Source organism: Coregonus lavaretus (assembly GCF_964263955.1).
Source record: "Coregonus lavaretus genome assembly, chromosome: 10".
In the NCBI taxonomy this organism is placed as follows: Eukaryota; Metazoa; Chordata; class Actinopteri; order Salmoniformes; family Salmonidae; genus Coregonus; species Coregonus lavaretus.
The window spans coordinates 11,978,088-12,000,141 of NC_139997.1; the positions used below are offsets into that span (position 1 = coordinate 11,978,088).

The 22,054-nt window shown below is 41.5% G+C and overlaps 1 protein-coding gene across 1 annotated transcript; it reads right to left on the reverse strand.

Annotated features, from left to right (window-relative positions):
• Nucleotides 1-920: 920 nt before the first annotated feature.
• Nucleotides 921-14,367, reverse strand: LOC311136068 (guanine nucleotide-binding protein G(q) subunit alpha-like). Its single transcript, XM_084170136.1, has 8 exons — nucleotides 14,071-14,367; nucleotides 13,509-13,686; nucleotides 12,346-12,530; nucleotides 11,459-11,613; nucleotides 11,001-11,129; nucleotides 10,613-10,742; nucleotides 4,091-4,244; nucleotides 921-2,506 (listed from the first exon to the last, which is right to left on the reverse strand). Exons 2-8 carry the CDS (start codon nucleotides 13,642-13,644, stop codon nucleotides 2,319-2,321), a joined length of 1,077 nt encoding a protein of 358 aa, XP_084026262.1. The 5' UTR covers nucleotides 13,645-13,686; nucleotides 14,071-14,367; the 3' UTR covers nucleotides 921-2,318.
• Between the last annotated feature and the right edge of the window lie 7,687 nt (nucleotides 14,368-22,054).

A 22,054-nucleotide genomic window follows, 5' to 3' on the forward strand; every position in this document is an offset into this window, starting at 1 on the left:
AGTGTGTTACCAATTATTTTCTTGATGACTATGGTCCCAGCTGCCTTGAGATCATTGACAAGATCCTCCCGTGTAGTTCTGGGCTGATTCCTCACCGTTCTTATGATCATTGCAACTCCACGAGTTGAGATCTTGCATGGAGCCCCAGGCCGAGGGAGATTGACAGTTATTTTGTGTTTCTATTATTTTAGAATAATCGCACTGCATTCGCATTGCTTCTGTGGACAGGTGTCTTTTATACAGGTAACAAGCTGAGATTAGGAGCACTCCCTTTAAGAGTGTTCTCCTAATCTCAGCTCGTTACCTGTATAAAAGACACCTAGGAGCCAGAAATCTTTCTGATTGAGAGGGGGTCAAATACTTATTTCCCTCATTAAAATGCAAATCAATTTATAACATTTATTGACATGCGTTTTTCTGGATTTTTTTGTTGTTATTCTGTCTCTCACTGTTCAAATAAACCTACCATTAAAACTATAGACTGATAATTTCTTTGTCAGTGGGCAAACGTACAAAATCAGCAGGGGATCAAATACTTTTTTCCCCTCACTGTATACACAGTAGAGGAAAAAAAAAAAAAAAAAAAAAGCTGAGAAGGTTGTTGCATAAATTGGAATGATTTATTCCGTCACTCACAATTTCAAAACATGGACAAAATTGCTCCGAAGATAATTTTACATAAATGTGAAATATATATATGTTTAATTTTCAATCAAGACTTTAAAATGGCAAATAATGACAGGGTGTGTGAAGATTGACACATTGAAAACCTTCTGATTAGTTTTTTAATTTATATAAAAATGTAAGTATTTATTTGTACTCTCAAATTACATATATATTTATGATTCAAGAAATGAGTGCAAGAAATTAATGTCTGTGTTCAAAGCAGGTCATTGGACCCAACATTCTCATTCAGCAGGTAACAATTACAACACTTTTTATTTTACAGGACCTTGAAACAGAAAATCACTGTATCAGTTTGTATTTACAAAGTGCAAGGAGGCATATACTACATATGGGGAATCATGTTCAGCCCTTATCACAAATGATCTTGAAACCAGAGTGACTCGATAATACTCATTAAAGTTTAAATTCCCTAAACTGAAACTGTGCCAAAGCAATACAGTACACCTCCATTGAGAATACAAAGGACTGTCAAAAAGCAGATGTTACAGATCAACGATAGACCTCATGTAAATGTGATAACATTCCCTCATTGGATGAGAAACAGTATCAAGATGCACCGTTTAGTGGGGGCTAATATACTTATTTTAGAACACTGGTAGCTGACGTACAGTATCACAACTGAAAAGTGTTGATAATCAAATGCGTTTTGGCTGAAATTTGGTGGTACAGCTTCAGATTTCACCATTCTGTAGATGGTGTTCAGTCAATAGAGGTAATATTAATTTGGCAACACTTAGCTATACACCAATAAAAATTAAAATAAATGTTTGCTAGTTTACATGTTCTAGGTGATGATTATGACTGTTTCTTCTATCTTCTGACCCAGAGAATTACTACTTATTTTAAATACGTAAACAATGTATTTAAACCACTTCTCAATACAAAAAACACATTATAGACTGTGCAGTGTTTGGGGCCTTCCTGGGGTCCTTCTGCGGGGGGTGGGGAGGGCATACATCTATACATCTACATTTTGCGCCCCTGCTAAATGCATATAGGGAAAACCCTAGTGTGACTATGACCCACGGAAGGATGTGAGGTGATTCATAGAAGTTATCTAAATGTCCACCAGACTTTCTCTGACAAGAGCGTGGTGGGTCAACAGTCCTCAGTGAGACACCTGGCACATCAAAGCACTTTTGAACTCTCATCTGAAGTGTGTGTTTACACTGTTATGTGTTTTAAACGGTTTACAAAGAGTTCTTAATAACTCTCAATGTAAACCAGAATCAACTCTCCTCTAAAAGGCACAATAATATTCATCATCAAGATGCACCCCATGAAGAAAATCAAAGATACCCATAAAAAAAACAAAGAATGCAGTGGTGAACAGTTGAAAAAATTATAATACAGTCATTTATGTAAATGCTCTGTAGGGTTTCACCGTAGTGAAAGACAACCAGACATACTGAAGTAGTCTGTCTGTACTATGGCTCCAGGCCCTGGTCGCTAGCTGCAGCTGTTGGAGCAGATTGCATTAAAGTCTATAACTGCGGTTGGCTGGGATCTTTAAACCAGGTTGTACTCCTTCACATTGCATTAAAGAGTCTAACTGCGGTTGGCTGGAGTCTTTAAACCAGGTTGTACTCCTTCACATTGCATTAAAGAGTCTAACTGCGGTTGGCTGGAGTCTAAACCAGGTTGTACTCCTTCAGATTCAGCTGCAGGATGAAGTCCTTGACGGCAGCGAAGACAAAGCGAATGTTCTCCGTGTCGGTGGCACAGGTGAAGTGGGAGTAGATTTTATCGCAATCTGGATTCAGGTCCACAAACATCTTCAAGATGAATTCTCTTCCTGCCTGTGGGTCCCGCTGGGGTCCTGAGAGGAGGAGATATGATTAGTTATATGATTAATGAAATCATGGCACATCAGTTAATTTAACTCTTGTAAATCGGTCTAAACCAATATATTAAATATTGTTTCATTTCTGGTTAAAGGAACAAGGTATTGACCCAACAGGACTGAGATTGAAGGTGTTTGAAAGTGTACTGCCCATCGATTGTCTTAACTGGAACTGTGTGTGTGTGGTTTGAACATTGATTGTTTGTGAATGTCCTTCGGTGGCCACGGGGACCAAGTGGTTACAAATTGCAACTCCAAGGATCGATTACAGGCAATAAGGGGCAAGGTCTTGTAAATGGTGTTAGACAGCTGCATCATCTACATACAATAGTTTATTTATGGTGTGAATGCTATTTATATGGTTTATTTAGGGTGTTTTTAGCTATACAGTATACCGGTAATATGATACAGGGCCGGCGCGTGCAAATAAAAAAATTAAAGGGTTTTATAGTAATTTAACTGTAAAAATGTATTACCTTTTAAATGTGGCAATGAACACAACCAGTCATGTTTTCATCTAATTGTCAAACAAATCACTTCAAAAAGTAGATTACCTTCGCACTTTCATCCAAAATAATTCCAGCATCTGAACAGTGCATCCGAACAGTGACCCACCAACTTTCCTTAAATTCTCAAGTAGCGGTCACCGGAGAAAGCATCCAAGCAAGCGAAACAGCACCCCTCTGTCTTACTAGATGTAGCCCATGTACTGTATCTGGCGCTGTCTGGCCCCCAAAAAAGTTTGACATGCTACTCCTTCATGGGCTACACATCCATTTTATCTTAGCTATCTCAAAATGAATGCACTAGGTGGGACAACCACATATCACAGGCATAGAAAGTACATTTTTTCTCAATAAAGTAGCTATCAGTAGATTCAGAGCTAGAAGGGGGGTGGGGGGGGGGGTCAAGTGCAAGTTTATATATATATATATATTTTTTTTTTATCTAAATGTCCTCATAAAGGAGTAGCCTAGCATGATTCTTGACCTATGAAATCTACAGGAAAGTGTCACTATGAAGCATCCACCCTGGTCTCTTTTGGTGCCAATAGTATCCAGCTGCAGCTGATACTCACACATCCTATAGGCCTATGTCCCTGTCAGTGTGCACCACATTGTATCCATAACAGAAAATCCCCTTCTGTAAATATGTAATTAGGGTTAAGTGCCTTGCTCAAAGGCACATCGGCAGATTTTTCACTTCGTCGGTTCAGGGATTCGAACCAGCAACATTTTGGTTACTGGCCCAACACTCTTAACCGCTAGGCTACCTGCCGTCACATACTGAGAGAGGGGTGCCGTTTTGCTCGCTCTGATGCTTTATCTGAGATTGATGCGTCTTTCGGCGCACATCTTGGCCAAATAAATGATCAATATTTTATTTGAAAGGGCAAGGAGGTACGGTATGGCAGGCCAGGCCCCCTAAGGCCTGCCCTGACACGATAACTGAATGCTAATCCATTTTGCATTGGTAGTTTATGATCACGTTTAGCTGGTCCATGCAAATTGAGCTAGTCTTTTTTTTTTCATTAAGTCCATGAAAAAAATTAGTTCTTACCATCATATTCAGGGAAGTAATCCACCAGATGTGAGTACAAGATTTTCTCCTGCATTAAGTCAATCTTATTCAAGAATAGAATGATTGAGGAATCTTTAAACCATGGGTAGGTTATTATTGTCCTGAACAATGCTTTGCTTTCCTCCATTCGATTCTGTGGAAAGTAAAAAAAAAAAAAAAACACGTTAAAGAGACAACCGGTATTTGCACTCCTTTTTTTTCCTTCTTCTAATTCCATCATGGGGTGTGTTCGTAAATTCAATCTGGAGTGCCAGAGTGCGCTCAGAGTGCGCTCTGGGCAATCGTCAATTCAGAGCGTCCTCTGGTGGAGGAGTAGGGTTGATCCAAGTGTTTTGATATGGAGCCAGATACCTGCCAAAAGGTTGAACGTATGTATCGTTAGGATCGTAAGAAAATCCATACGTAAATTGTTAGGATCGTAAGGAAGCCATGCGTGAAAAATGAACTTAAATGTGAAATTTCATCTGTGAACATATAAACGTCATGTTACGATTTGCACTACTGCACTATTTTAGCACTACTGGGTGATTTGAAAAGTCATAGTCAATCGATCAAAAATATAATAATATTTTTAGCAAAACAATGTATCTTTAATTTACAATCTGTAGAAACTATGAGAATAGAAAGGTTGAGAACTTTTGTGAAACAGCACAGTTAAAAATATATGGCAAACAGAAATCAAACTGGATGGAAGGGGTTGAGGGTAGCGGAAGGACAGGAGTAAAAACAAACAAAAGATAACTATTGTAAAATAGACTGTGTCCGTAAAATGTATGTATAAGCTGGAAGTAGAAGCCTAAGTGTTGTTGTTCATTAGTTTACTCCAATTAGGGGAGGTAGGGTTAGTGGAAAATAAAAGGAAAATACACACACACATACAGTACCAGTCAAAAGTTTGGACACACCTACTCATTCCAGGGTTTCTCTTTATTTTTACTATTTTCTACATTATAGAATAATAGTGAAGACTTCAACTATGAAATAACACATATGGAATCATGTAGTAACCAAAAAAAAGCTTTGCACACTCTTAGCAGTCTCTCAACCAGCTTCATGAGGAAGTCACCTGGAATGTATTTCAATTAACAGGTGTGGCTTGTTAAAAGTTAATTTGTGGAATTTCTTTCCTTCTTAATGCGTTTGAGCCAATCAGTTGTGTTGTGACAAGGTATGGGTGGTATACAGAAGATAGCCCTATTTGGTAAAAGACCAAGTCCATATTATGGCAAGAACAGCTCAAATAAGCAAAGAGAAACGACAGTCCATCATTACTTTAAGACATGAAGGTCAGTCCATCTGGAAAATGTCAAGAACTTTGAACGTTTCTTCAAGTGCAGTCGCAAAAACAATCTTGTGTTGCAATTCTGACGTACAATAATACCTTTCAGAGTTTTGGCAGTTTCATCTCAACAACAAACAAAAAAATGTACACCAAACAGCCTGTGAGGAATGCTACCCGAACAAGAATAACACAATATAAAAAAACGGAATGTAAGGGAAACCGGAAAGAGGTATCCTGCACGTTTTCAAGTTAAGTCTCCATTCTCTATTACTCCTCAGTTGAGTTTACTTCACATTTAGGTAGCTAATGTAATGGATTTGTTTAGATAGCACTAGCTGTATTATGCCTAGAACAGTGACGTTTCAGTCCGCTAGGTGTATCCCTACAGCATGGGTATATATCTCTGGGTGACGTGGACATCCCCATGCATGCACCTTATAAAAATACAACAAATTCAATATTGCACCATTCCATTCACTGGGCTCTGTCTGCAATCATAACCAGTAGTATACACCAGGAATAATGAAAAATAGATTCACCAAACATCTATTATTATTCTATGAATTATGTATGACCACTGGAGTCTTTGCCACTCAAAATATTTTTTTGATAGAATATTATAAATATTATTTATAGAATATTTATAGAATATTTAGAATAAAATAATATTTATAGAATATTTTGATATTTATTTCATCACTCAAATTATTGCCGAAGCATATTCTGTAGGAGGGGTTAATATGAATTTAAAATAATTTGACATTATTTATATGAAACGGGTCATGAACATACAGTGCATTCGGAAAGTATTCAGACCCCTAGACTTTTTCCACATTTTGTTACATGTTCTAAGTTGGATGTAATAGTTTTTTCCACTCAATCTACACACAATACCCCATAATGACAAAGCAAAAACAGGTTTAGAATGTTTGGCCCAAAAAAAAAAAAAAAAACTGATATCACATTTATATAAGTATTCAGACCCTTTACTCAGTACTTTGTTGAAGCACCTTTGGCAGCGATTACAGCCTTGAGTCTTCTTGGCTATGACACTACAAGCTTGGGACACCTGTATTTGGGGAGTTTCTCCCATTCTTCTCTGCAGATCCTCTCAAGCTCTGTCAGGTTGGATGGGGAGCGTCGCTGCACAGCTATTTTCAGGTCTCTCCAGAGATGTTAGATCGGGTTCAAGTCCAGGCTCTGGCTGGGCCAATCAAGGACATTCAGAGACTTTCCCCGAAGCCACTCCTGTGTTATCTTGGCTGTGTGCTTAGGGTCGTTGTCCTGTTGGAAGGTGAACCTTCGCCCCAGTCTGAGGTCCTGAGCGCTCTGGAGCAGGTTTTCATCAAGGATCTCTCTGTACTTTGCTCCGTTCATCTTTCCCTTGATCCTGACTAGTCTCCCAGTCCCTGCCGCTGAAAAACATCCCCACAGCATGATGCTGCCAGAACCATGCTTCACTGTAGGGATGGTATTGGCCAGGTGATGAGCGGTAACTGGTTTCCTCATGACGCTTGGCATTCAGGCCAAAGAGTTCAATCTTGGTTTCTTGTTTCTCATGGTCTGAGAGTCCTTTGGGTGTCTTTTGGCAAACTCCAAGCGGGCTGTCATGCGCCTTTTACTAAGCAGTGGCTTCCGTCTGGCCACTCTACCATAAAGGCCTGATTGGTGGAGTGCTGCAGAGATGGTTGTCCTTCTGAAAGGTTTTCCCATCTCCACAGAGGAACTCTGGAGCTCTGTCAGAGTGACCATCGGGTTCTTGGTCACCTCCCTGACCAAGGCCATTCTCCCCCGATTTCTCAGTTTGGCCAGGCGGCCAGCTCTAGGAAGAGTCTTGGTGGTTCCAAACTTCTTCCATTTAAGAATGATGGAGGCCACTGTGTTCTTGGGGACCTTCAATGCTGCAGAAATGTTTTGGTACCCTTCCCCAGATCTGTGCCTCGACACAATCCTGTCTTGGAGCTCTACGGACAATTCCTTCGACCTCATGGCTTGGTTTTTGCTCTGACATGCACTTTCAACTGTGGGACCTTAAATAGACATGTGCCTTTCCAAATCATGTCCAATCAATTGAATTTACCACAGGTGGACTCCAATCAAGTTGTAGAAACATCTCAAGGATGATCAATGGAAACAGGATTCCCCTGAGTTCAATTTAGGGTCTCATAGCAAAGGGTCTGAATATTTATGTAAATAAGGTCTCTTTTGTATTTGTAATACATTTGCAAACATTTCTAAAAACCTGTTTTCGCTTTGTCATTATGGGGTATTGTGTGTAGATTGATGAGGGGGAAAAATTATTTAATACATTTTAGAATAAGGCTGTAAAGTAACAACATGTGGAAAAAGGGAAGGGGTCTGAATACTTTCGGAATGCACTGTATGTGCTTTGAAATTAACAAGGGAGAGGTTAAACATAGGCTAAGTCTGGCATAAGCTTATTCCCACACTTTACAATAACTCTGTTGCAGTGGTCTTAGGTAGTCTCCATATAGGCTATTCCCTCCATCGTCGAGACCGCTGCCCAGTTGAAGAGCTTGTGATCTCCATGCAGCACCATGCGCCTTCGGAAAAGCACCCCTCAGCCTCAAAAGATGCCCTTCTGGAGGCATGCAGCCATAGAGTCATTATACCCTAAATGTAGGCCTATTTGCCTACTAGCCAAATAAAGTGCAGAGCATGCATGATGCATGCAACTCGTCATTCCAACATATTTGAACATTTAATTCATCCTTCATTCAGTTCAGTCAGTCAGTATGTCATCAATTCAGTCATTTGTCTGAGTTGCAATAGGAACTAAATCAAAGAGAATAGAACAGTCTTATCCATTTGTTTATTGAAATCCATGTGTATTCAAAATGATCTAAATTCTCCAAAGTTCCTTACTTTAAAGCCTATCACTTTAATAATTCAATGTTTAATTTAGGCCTATCCAAATTAAACATAGGCCTTCAACTTGTAGGCATTGCAATTTCGCCTATCATTTTGGGTACTGGTGTCTTGCGGAATAATTTTAGAACTCTATTTGTGTTTTATACCTGCTTTATTATAGGGCTCTCCTTAAAAAGACACCCTAGCTCTCAGGCCTCTAAATATAGCCTCTAAATAAATGTTCAACAAAATAGTTGAAGCAGCACGTGCAGTGGCTGATAGGGAAAACAGATCTGGCACTAAGAATAGTCTATAGATAGTCTTGACCATTTGGAACTCCTTGGCTATTTCACTCAGGACAGGTTATAGCCAATACTTTATTTATTGATATGGATATAGCCTCTGCGTGATGGGGTTGTGAAACGCAAATGGATATAACAAGCCTACATACAGAGTGGAATTCACTAATACAACAGTCAAAATGCCTAATTTAAGGCCTACAGTCCGTGCTCCCAAATACTGGAAAAAGTGTGATTCATTAGGTTACATGATCACCACAATAGCCCCACGCGTCTATAAAAATAAATTATGCAATTATATGGCCATTAAATAACACACAACAGCATGGTATATTTAGATAGTGGAATAGGCAAGGCTCTTCTGTGTCTTTATCGTTCTCACACAAGTCACTTGCTGAAGGCCCAAACCTATACTACGCCATCTACTGGTATAACATCATTATTGAATGCAGTTCTAAAACAAGCTCTAGATTTTTATTTTGGAAATGAAACCGGAAGCTGTAAAGCAACTATCGTCTGGACTCGAGTTGCTTGATTGACTAACTTCAACTATCGTCTGGACTCGAGTTGCTTGATTGACTAACTTCAACTATCGTCTGGACTCGAGTTGCTTGATTGACTAACTTCAACTATCGTCTGGCCTCGAGTTGCTTGATTGACTAACTTCAACTATCGTCTGGACTAGAGTTGCTTGACTAACTAACTTCAACTATCGTCTGGACTAGAGTTGCTTGACTAACTAACTTCAACTATCGTCTGGACTCGAGTTGCTTGACTAACTAACTTCAACTATCTACGTTCGCTTTATGTCCTTTGCAGATGCCACATTACTGACAAATGTTTGTACACATAAAAAAGATCTGTAAATATTCATTAATAGTCGTAACATAGGGTGTTTACAGATCTATTTTAACGTTTACGTTTCATGTTTCACGCATGTCTGACCTCACAACAGCAGTCAAGCATCCAAACTGGCTAACGTTGGCTAGCTACTTCCAGACACAAATGAGAGAACACCTCACTCTGACCATTTTACTCATCCTAGCAGAGCTGGTTAGGCTGTTTTCATGTTATCCAGAGCGTTGGTGATTGTAAGTGTTATTCTGCGCTCTGGCACACTCAGACGAGAGTGCTCTGAAATCGGAGTAGATAACCAGAGTGAATTTACGAACACACCCCTTGGGTGTTGTTGGACCCAGTGTTCTACACAGTCAGTGTGGAAGATTACTTTGCAGTGATTGTGCATGATGCAAATACTGTAGAAAAACCAGCCCTTGTGTTTGTTACAAGAATCATTACAGTGACTGAAGGGCTCCCCCTGCAGGTGAACACTAAGCACAACCCCTGAGCTGGTCAAAGTCCAGTTCAAAAGTAGCATGCCGTTACAAAAAAATGTGAGTGTTCCTATTAAAATTTTGGAAGCATTCAAACAGTGTGCGGGGTGTTCTCCCTCTTTTTCTCTGAGAACATGTAGCCTGGTCCCAGATCTGTACGTGCATTTAGCCAACTCCAACGACTATAGGAGTGGTCATGCAACAATAATCAGAGGGGTTGGCTAAAGTACAGATCTGTGAGCAGGCAAAGTCTAACTCCAACCCTATGATGAGTGTGAATGGAGATCAGCTGAGGCAGACAGGCGTTGGGCTTCGGGGAAATCTGGGTCATCTTCACATAACTGGTTTGGCCTTATTCAACATTTAGCGCTGGAACAATGTACCTCTGTGTTCGGACTGACTAGGTGATTATCTCTCTCGTGGATCCTCTACTCCACTAGCACAGAGCCAGTCATAGAGAGATAGCAAGAGGGAGAACGTTTGGCCAACTTTCTAGTACAATGCCATGTTTCTGCCTCTAGGCATTCAATCAATCCATTCATAAGTTCAAGTAGTTCAGTTCGGTAGCTCGGTTTAGAATTGTCAATATTCAGTGGATTGTCATTGGTCAGTATTGTCCAGGAGGCGCCAACATGGCTGCCGTGGATTTTAAGAGCATGTCCTCTAAGAGCACCATCATGCTTTGGACTGTTGAAACCACAATGACAAAACTCACCTCATTGTCAGACTCTACCAGGACCTGGTCGTATTCACTGAGAGCCACCAGGAACATGATGGAGGTGACATTCTCAAAGCAGTGGATCCATTTCCGCCTCTCGGACCTCTGGCCACCCACATCCACCATTCTGAGAACAGCAGCACAGCACCATGCGGTTTAGAGACAACTCTCAGGTATAGAGAACACAGAGTTCTAATGGGTTATGATGAGTTATTACATTATAATTACCATGTATTGAACCGAAAAGCATGGAGATGGAGCAACATCAATTTGTATTTGAATAATTCAAAATGGAGTCTTTTAATACCAGTTACTTTTCTAGGATAATCTTTATCACTTGTGTTGACCAGACAGGGATGCAGTAGTAGGCTATGTGGATGTTTACCTGAAGACCACACTCTGGAGGTCAAAGGGGTACTCTATGATGCCTGTGGTGGGGACCCTGACCCTGAGCACGTCCTGCTGGGTCGGCACATAAGATGACTCAGCTATACGGTCCAGTGCATTCAAGTAGCTGAAAGGGCATGAGAGAGATGGGGTTATTTATTATTATTATGGTGTTAACAGTTCTGTTACTCAGTAGATCACTTCTCAGAAAAACACGGAAGTCATAAGATACGGATCTTTCACCCGACCATCACAATAGCAATCAATCTGGCCATTGGATCGCGTTATTGTTTACCTGAATCTGCACAGCCTTTTATGCCTGAGATGTGTCTCAACATAACTGGGATTGGACAAGTGGAAACTATTTGGGAAGAGTGTTGGAGTAGTTACTGGTCTCTGTGTCCACTCACTATATGGCAGTCTACACTAGAGGCTGGTATGTATTGGTTTACTCACTATTTGGCAGAGTCTGAGAGCTGGTATTCCCTCTTCCGATCGTAGCATTCCTGGATCCCTGGGTCATTCCATAGACTCTTAATGGCGTCAACATACGGATTTGTAAACATTGTGACCTTCTCCACGTCCACTTCAATGACAATATTTGCATGGCCCTGAAAGAGGAGAGAGAGAAGGGGAAAGAGATCATTCCATGAGAGACATTTGTCTGAGTGATCACGTTTATTGTAAATGGAAGCCAAGGGATTGTGTTAGCTTGGCCTCAGACCTATCTAGAAATGAAATGGGTGTTAGTGCATGGAAGGTAGCACATAGGTGTGAGGCAGTGAATTTGTATGATTAATAGGCCCCATATGGAGTCTTTAGGGTGAGGGATAGAGCGCTATGTTATTAAGCAATGTCATTTTGTCTCTCTTGTGGCATATTGGTCCCAGGAGTTGCCCTACTTTACGTGTGTACCAACAGTCAACCACATGTGTACTTTTTACAAGACCTTCAGTCTGTCATCCTGCTCAGTAACTAATGACATCACCAACTATGCAGAAAGTAAACAAAGTTACAGATATCATAACGACATCACCTAACCCTTTACTACAATACTCCCTGAGCCTCAGAGACTGCAGAAACAAATAAAAGGTCTGTACAAACATGGGCCTAGCCATTACGGCCAGGATCGGGAGGTTTTTCTGACAATGAAAACCCTCTAGACTAGAGGCTATAACTAAGGCCCAGAGTGTTTCCAGAGTGGTGTCATGGTCTGGAAAAACTCAAGTCTATAAAACAAGTGATGATGCAAAAAGTCCTCACAAATAGATTTGTGTGCGCCAACACAAAATGTTGGCAAAAAACTGGCAAAGTTGGTATAGATGGAACAACAGAAAGGTCACCTGGTTGTCTTCACATTTGTAAGGGATCTGAAGGGTCTCCATAGCGTGGATCATTGTCTGCATGGCAGTGAAGATGTTCTGGTACACCAGCTTGGTGAAGCCTCGCTTGTCCTCCTCGGAGTAGCCCGTCCCATGGATGATCCTCATCTGCTTGATGAAGGTGCTTTTCCCACTCTCACCAGTCCCTGGGAAAAAAAGCTCAGAGATTAACTCCGTTTCACTTTTAAATTACCCACACAGTAGCCTGGCGCTGCCAATGAAAGCCAAGGCACATTTTAAGCTTATAATAGAGTGTCATCTTTATATTGTCAATTTGATGAACAAGCGAAATGTAGATTAAACTATTGCAGAGTAACCCAAACATTTTGATTGAAATACAAATTGTCACCTGCTACTGAAGAGTAGCACTGTGTTTTGGCCATGGAATGTTGATCCAATAGTTTCAGGGTGTGGTCTATTGTATGTGCACTGGAAAATATTTCTCATCTCCAAACCTAAATAGGCAGTGACCATGGCAAGAGTTGATTGATTTCAAAGAAATGTGGCCCCTCTGCAATTAACCAACCTATCCTTTATAGTAGCAATGGTAACCCTTCCTTAGTCATCTAACAAACTACATGAGCCTGGTTGCTGTCAACATTCTTTCCTTGAGTTATAACTTATTTTGCTCCCAGCATGGTGACAGTTGTGAGCTGGATGTGTGAACTTAATGAATTATTCTACATATTTCAGTTATATAAACATCACAGAGTACTAAAGATATTGCACTACAATAAACATAACAGATTAGGCTGGTGGGAGGAGCTATAGGAGGACAGGCTCATTGTAATGGCTGGAATGGAATATCTGGAAAGGAGTCAAACATGTGGTTTCCATATGTCTGATGTGTTTGATAACTTTCCATTTATTCCATTCCAGCCATTACAATGAGCCCGTCCTCCTATAGCTCCTCCCACCAGCCTCCTCTGAAACATTGTTTTCTTGGCAATATCTCAAATAAATTCAAATTGCCAGGCAATATGTTTTTTATAGGTGTGTGCATTGAAATAACTGATACAATGTAACAATGGTTGTGTCAGTGATACAATGAAAATGTTTCAAATAATGATACAATGTCATATCAGTGCTTTGAGTGGGAATTAGAACTTTGATAGTTAGTTTACCAAGAAGCAACAGCTTAAACTCGCGGCGCGAGTCTTTCTTGTCCCGGCGAAGCTGCCTTTCGATCTCGTCGTTGATCCGTCGAGCCTCCTTCCCCTCTTCGCTGAGGCAACAGGCCCCTACGGAGCCCAAAGTCATGACTCTCTTGATAACACTTACTTTTGGGTCGAGGAGGTAGGCCTATATTCCAAAGTGGGAAGGAAAAAAAAAGAAGGAAAAAGTAAAATTGTTAGGGCGAAAGACACATTTTGTCACTTTTTTTAAATAAATGTTTATATTTCACTAAAATAAATGTCTTCCCTCAGCTCTGACTAGCTCTGACTGAATTCTCACTCTACAGTGCGATGCATAGCCTACGGTCTGGAGTCCACAGTAAAAGCCAAGCGTAATAACACGAATACAATTCTCTGAAACTGATAGAACCTTTGGCAGAAACATAAATAAACCACTTGTTATTCTATATTTATGTAAACTGCGGTCCCATTAAGAAATGCAATAGCAGCCAATCCGTTGGGAGAATGAATAATAAAATACCAACATGTAAACAGAAAATAAAATCTTTACCTCCAATAGTTGAACTCCGGGTGTGGTGAGTGAATATGGCGGACTTTTACTCCATATCGCCACAAATGTATAAAAAACGAAATTCCATTATTCCACAGGAGAAACAAAAAAGAATCCCATACCACAATATGTTCCTTTTGAATTTGTCTTCATTGAAGATTCATTGCTTAACGTTGTTCTATTTTTTCTATTGTCCCCTTCGCTTGTCCCATCTGTAATTTCATTAGGTACAGAATACAGTGTACTCTGTCTGGAGCCTATGTGAACCTAGCAGCAAAAAGTCAGGGTGCCATCAAAATAAAAGATCTCTACACAGTAAAACATTTTCTTCATCTTCATCCACCCTTGTCATTCTTCTTCAACATCACTCATCCTTGTCGTTATTTACGTTTTTCTCTTCATCATCATCATTCTACATCTTAATCATCTTCACCAACTTAAAAAGTGTGTGCCTATGAGTTGGGTGTGTCGGAGAGTGTCGCGAAGTAGAGGACTCTTATTTAGTCCCATTATTGCTGCCAGCTGCTGTCGTGTTGTGCTGGCGTAACTCAAGCCCTGAACCATGTGACGTTAGGAGAGGGGCGTGTTTAGATGGGAAAGGATCATGAAGGTATGTCGCTAAATATGTTACATTGTAATGAAACAAATGTCCGGTGGCACATAAAAATGGTGGGCATTTCACTACTTAAATAAACAATAACATATATTTGATTGAAGAATATATAGGCTAATTTCACCAATCTTAAAATGTGGTGTCAAGTTGGCTGGATATCATTTGGGTGGTGGACTATTCTTGATACACAGGGAAACCTGTTGAGCGTGAAAAACCCAGCAGCGTTGCAGTTCTTGACACAATCGGTGCGCCTGGCACCTACTACCATTCCCCATTCAAAGGCACTTACAACTTTTGTCTTGCCCATTCACCCTCTGAATGGCTCACATACCCAACGTCGCAATTCAATGGCTCAGACACAAGACGTATGTGGCAGGGTCTACAGACAATCACGGATTACAAATGGAAAACCAGCCACGTCATGGACACCGACGTCTTGCTTCCAGACAAGCTATACACCTTCTTAGCCCGCTTTGAGGATAACAGTGCCACCGACGTGGCCCACCTCCAAAGGACTGTTGGCTCTCGTTCTCCATGGCCGACATGAGTAAGACGTTTAAGCATGTTAACCCTCACAAGGCTGCCGGCCCAGACTGCATCCCTAGCCGCATCCTCAAAGCATGCACAGACCAGCTGGCTGGAGTGTTTATGGACATATTAAATCTCTCCCTATCCCAGTCTGCTGTCCCCACTTGCTTCAAGATGTCCACCATTGTTCCTGTACCCAAGAAAGCAAGGGTAACTGAACTAAATGACTATCTCCCTGTAGCACTCACTTCTGTCATCATGAAGTGCTTTGAGAGGCTAGTTCAGGATCATGTCACCTCCACCTCCACCTTACCTGACACCCTAGACCCACTTCAATTTGCATACCGCCCCAATAGATCCACAGAATGCAAGAGGAATACCAATGTAAGAATATTGTTCATTGACTATAGCTCAGCCTTCAACACCATAGTACCCTCCAAGCCAGTGGCGGCTCCTGAAAAAATTCTCAGGAGGGGCAATTTTTCTGATGATTTAGGTGACCTACACACATTTTAAAAAATATATGTCCAGCAACAACATGAAGACAGGGGCAGCATATAAGTCAATACCAGAAGCATTTATTGACTGATCTGGGGAGATGGATTCCAGTTTCTGTGACAGATTATAAATAATCTCTGATGCCTTTGTTATATTAGCTTTTGGTTGAATGTACTGTCGTAGTAAATATATAATGTTATAGCTTGGTCTGACTAAAATCTTGTGCATGACCCATTTTGTGTTGGGCCTTTGTATTCAATACAATGAACAAGAGTCCTATCTTGTCAGCCTTGTCAGCAGGTGGCTAAGGATAACACCCACGCCATAGGTCTCTCAGTTCTTCCAACTCACGAGTTCTTGCCCTGAGGACACACACACACACACCCACACACACACACACACACACACACACACACACACACACACATCATCACTGATAAACACACACACACACACACACACACACATCATCACTGATAACAAACACACACACACACACACACACACACACACACTGATAACAAACACACACACACACACACACAAATCCTCTTCTCTTAGGCTGAACATCTGAAGACAGAGAACCCGACTCAGAGCCAATGCAACAGTGACACTAGCCTGGAGGTGACCTCGCCCAACTCATCAGGACCAATCAGAAGATCAGAACTACTAGATTCAACCTACTTCATTTTATTGTATAAAATGTCAGCACACAATGTTTAGGGGCTCTTCTGATAAACTCCCTACGAGTTTGACGAACGGGTCCGTGCACGCGATTCCAGATATCTTTACCTCTGAATAAACTGCCTTATATTATACAATTATCCACCTTGTCCAAAAGTCTCTACTTGGTCTCCGTTCTCCAGTAAACTTGTTTTATCAACAATAGTAAGGTTCAATGACACAGAAAGCAGTTCAATGTCGGGGTACAGAGTCGCTCTCTTACCAGGATCGCGGTCCGCTCTGACCAGGGTGAAGCCGGCCGGCTCCACCTCTCTGTCCGGGACTCTGTCATCCAGCCAAGTCTCCCAGCTGTATTGGGATTCCGCTGCCAGCAGCGTTTTCATTATTTAGTCCGTTCGTAGCGGGTATGTACACGATCAACAAGATCAGTCCAAAACCGAAGATCAGTCCAAAGCAGAATGTTTGCAGAATGTTTGTAAACTAAGTCTACAAATTAAAAACATAAAATAACGCCACACTGCAGGTCGCAACATAGACGCTGCTAGCCGCCATTGCCTTAGTTACGTTCAACGTTACGTCACGTATGACGAAAGCGCGTAAGTGCATGCCCACAGACACCCATAGAGAATGTATTGAAAGCTTTGAAATGTGAAAAAAATAGATTTTACATGACAGGCTATGAGAGACTTCTGGGCGATTTTCAACCTGACTGAAATCGCCCAAAAAACGGGCGGGGCCATTTGAAGCACGACTTTAGCCTGATTTGACATTTAGTGGCTGGCAGATCAGACGTGAACACTGATAACTGCTGTTGCCGTGATATAATTGATTAGAAAAAAAATCCCTTCCTTTTCCCGTTTGGCAGTGCGTCGCCCATATCGCCCTATTGAACAAGCCGTCCCTGCTCCAAGCTCGTCATTAAGCTCGGGGCCCTGGGTCTGAACCCCGCCCTGTGCAACTGGGTCCTGGACTTCCTGACGGTCCGCCCTCAGGTGGCGAAGGTAGGAAACAACACCTCCACTACGCTGATCCTCAACACAGGGGCCCTACAAGGATGCTTGCTCAGCCCCCTGCTGTACTCCCAGTTCACCCATAACTGCGTGGCCACGCACGCCTCCAACTCAATCATCAAGTTTGCAGACGACACAACAGTACTAGGCCTGATTACCAACAATGACGAGAAAGCCTACAGGGAGGAGGTGAGGGCCCTGGCGGAGTGGTGCCAGGCTAATAACCTCTCCCTCAACGTCAACAAAACTAAGGAGCTGATAGTGGACTTCAGGAGACAGCAGATGGAGCACGCCCCCATCCACATCGACGGGGCCGCAGTGGAGAATGTGAAAAGCTTAAATTTCCTCGGCGTACATATCACTGACAATATGAAATGGTCCACCCACACAGACAGTGTGGTGAAGGCGTAACAGCTCCTCTTCAACCTCAAATAAATTAGGCTTGGTCTCTAAGACCCGTACAAACTTTTACAGATGCACAATTGAGAGCTTCCTGTATCACCGCCTGGTACGGCAACTACACCCACAAACGCAGGGCTCTCCAGAGGGTGGTGTGGTCTGCCCAACGCATCACCGGGGGCACACTACCTGCCCTTCAGGACATCTACAGCACCCGATGTCACAGTAAGGCCAAAAAGATCATCAAGGACATCAACCACCCGAGCCACAGCCTGTTCACACCGCTATCATCCAGAAGGCGAGGTCAATACAGGTGCATCAAAGCTGGGACCGAGAGACTGAAAAACAGGTCTCTTTGTTGCCTCTCTGATTAATGCCCTCCTTGTCTGGTCCGTGAGTTTGGTGGGCAGCCCTCTCTTGGCAGGTTTGTTGTGGTGCCATATTCTTTAAATTTTTTAATAATGGATTTAAGTGCTCCGTGGGATGTTCAAAACTTCAGATATTCTTTTAGAACCCAACCCTGATCTGTACTTCTCCACAACTTTGTCCCTGACCTGTTTGGAGAGCTCCTTGGTCTTCATGGTGCTGCTTGCTTGGTGGTGCCCCTTGCTTAGTGGTGTTGCAGACTCTGGGGCCTTTCAGAACAGGTGTATATTTACTGAGATCATGTGACAGATCATGTTACACTTAGATTGCACACAGGTGGACTTTATTTTACTAATTATGTGACTTCTGAAGGTAATTGGTTGCACCAGATCTTATTTAGGGGCTTCATAGCAAAGGGGGTGAAACAAGTTATTTTTTTCATTTCACTTCACCAATTTGGACTATTTTGTGTATGTCCATTACATGAAATCCAAATAAAAATCCATTTAAATTACAGGTTGTAATGCAACAAAATAGGAAAAACGCCAAGGGGGATGAATACTTTTGCAAAGCACTTTATCTCAAGGCCATCAGACTGTTAAATAGCCATCACTAGCCGGCTACCACCCGGTTACTCAACCCTGCACCTTAGAGGCTGCTGCCCTATGTACATAGATATGGAATCACTGGTCACTTTATAATGTTTAAATACTGTATTCTACTGTATTTTAGTCAATGCCACTCCGACATTGCTCGTCCTAATATCTATTTATTTCTTAATTCCATTATTTTACTTTTAGATTTGTGTGTATTGTTGTGCATTGTTAGATACTACTGCACTGTTGGAGCTAGGAACACAAGCATTTCGCTACACCCACAATAACATCTACTAAATATACAGCTGTGGAAAAAATTAAGAGACCACTGCAGATTTTTCTTAAATCAGCATCTCTACATGTATGACAGCCATTCCATTCCAGTGTCAGTTGAATTCCAACACAGGCACACCTCATTCTACTGAGTTAGGTACTGATTAGGTGATCACATGAACCAAATCGTATTTAACGAGGAAAAGTATAAAAACCACTGCTGTGGTCATCACTATCCTCTTGCAATAGGACCAGCTGGATGGCAAAAACTGTGCTAATAGTACCTCAAAAGTAATATTAATCAAAAAATAACTATTGACCATGCCAAAAGAGTTGAAAAGGAAAGTTTTGAGTGAGGAAAAGAAGGTTTCAATTCTGGCTTTACTGGCAGAGGGATACAGTGAGCGTCAGGTTGCTTCCATCCTTAAAATGTAAAAGACGGCGGTTCATAAGAACAAGGTTAAGCAGCAGATATTGGGGACAACAAAGCTATAGACCGGCAGAGGGCGAAAACGACTCTCTACTGACCGGGATGACCGCCAACACATTTGAATGTCACTCAACAACTGTAGGATGACATCAAGTGACCTACAAAAAGAATGGCAAATGGCAGCTGGAGTGAAGTGCATGGCGAGGACGGTTCGAAACAGGCTCCTAGGGGCAGGGCTGAAGTCGTGTAAAGCTAGAAAAAAGCCCTTCATCAATGAGAAGCAAAGAAGAGGTCTCCTGTAGCTCAGTTGGTAGAGCATGGCGCTTGCAACGCCAGGGTTGTGGGTTCGATTCCCACGGGGGGCCAGTATGAAAAATGTATGCACTCACTAACTGTAAGTCACTCTGGAGAAGAGCGTCTGCTAAATAACTAAAATGTAAAATGTAAAGAGCCAGGCTGAGGTTTGCAAAAGACCATAAGGATTGGACCGTAGAGGACTGGAGTAAGGTCATCTTCTCTGATGAGTCCAATTTTCAGCTTTGCCCAACGCCTGGTCGTCTAATGGTTAGACGGAGACCTGGACAGGCCTACAAGCCAGTGTCTCGCACCCACTGTGAAATTTGGTGGAGGATCGGTGATGATCTGGGGTTGCTTCAGCAAGGCTGGAATCGGGCAGATTTGTCTTTGTGAAGGACGCATGAATCAAGCCACGTACAAGGTTGTCCTGGAAGAAAACGTGCTTCCTTTTGCTCTGACATTGTTCCCCAACGCTGAGGATTGGTTTTTCCAGCAGGACAATGCGCCATGCCACACAGCCAGGTCAATCAAGGTGTGGATGGAGGACCACCAGATCAAGACCCTGTCATGGCCAGCCCAATCTCCAGTCCTGAACCACATTGAAAACTTCTGGAATGTGATCAAGAGGAAGGTGGATGGTCACAAGCCATCAAACAAAGCCGAGCTGCTTGAATTTTTTGCGCCAGGAGTGGCATAAAGTCACCCAACATCAATGTGAAAGACTGGTGTAGAGCATGCCAAGACGCATGAAAGCTGTGATTGAAAATCAGGGTTATTCCACCAAATATTGATTTCTGAACTCTTCCTAAATTAAAACATGACTATTGTGTTGTTTAAAAATGAACATGAACTTATTTTCTTTGCATTATTTGAGGTCTGACAACACTGCATCTTTTTTGTTATTTTGACCAGTTGTCATTTTCTGCAAATAAATGCTCTAAATGACAATATTTTTTATTTGGAATTTGGGAGAAATGTTGTCAGTAGATTATAGAATAAAACAAAATGTTTATCTTTACACATACCTGATAATTTTGCAGTGGTCTCTTAATTTTTTCCGCAGCTGTATGTATGTGACCAATAACATTAGATTTTGATTTGATACACAATCCATGTCTCAATTGTCTGAAAGCCCTTCATCTACACCACGTGTCAAACTCATTCCACGGAGGGCCGAGTGTCTGCGGGTTTTCACTCCTCCCTTGTACTTGATTGATGAATTAAGGTCACTGATTAGTAAGGAACTCCCCTAACCTGGTTGTCTAGGTATTAATTGAAAGGAACAGTGGCGGAAAAAGTACACAATTGTCATACTTGAGTAAAAGTAAAGATACCTTAATAGAAAATGACTAAAAAATGAAAGTAACACAGTAAAATACTACTTGAGTCAAAGTATTTGGTTTTAAATATACTTAAGCATCAAAAGTAAATGTAATTGCTAAAATATACTTAAGTATTAAAAGTAAAAGCAATAAATCATTTCAAATTCCTTATATTAAGCAAACCAGACAATTTAATTTACAGATAGCTAGGGGCTCCAACACTCAGACATCATTTACAAACAAACCATTTTTCTTTAGCGAGTCCGCCAGATCAGAGGCAGTAGGGATGACATGTCCTCTTGATAAGTGAGTGAATCGGACCATTTCCTGTCCTGCTAAGCATTCGAAATGTAACAAGGACTTTTGTGTGTCAGGGAAAATGTATGGGAGTAAAAAGTCATTTTCTTTAGGAATTCAGTAGAGTAAATGTTGTCAAAAATATAAGCACAACATGTAAAGTGTTGGTCCCATGTATCATGAGCTGAAATAAAAGGTATATGAAATTTTCGATAAGCACAAAAAGCTTATTTCTCTCAAATGTTTTGCACAAATCTGTTTACGTCCCTGTTAGTAAGCATTTCTCCTTTGCCAAGATAATCCATCCACCTGACAGGTGTGGCATATCAAGAAGCTGATTAAACAGCATGATCATTACACAGGTGCACCTTGTGCTGGGGACAATAAAAGGCCACTAAAATGTGCAGTTTTGTTACACAACACAATGCCACAAGTGTTAAGGGAGCGTGCAATTGGCATGCTGACTGCAGGATTGTCCACCAGAGCTGTTGCCAAATAATTTAATGTTAATTTCTCTACCATAAGCCGCCTCCAACATTGTTTTAGAGAATTTGACAGTATGTCCAACCGGCCTCACAACCGCAGACCACGTGTAACCACGCCAGCCCAGGACCTTCACATCCAGCTTCTTCACCTGCGGGATCGTCTGAGACCAGCCACCCGGACAGCTG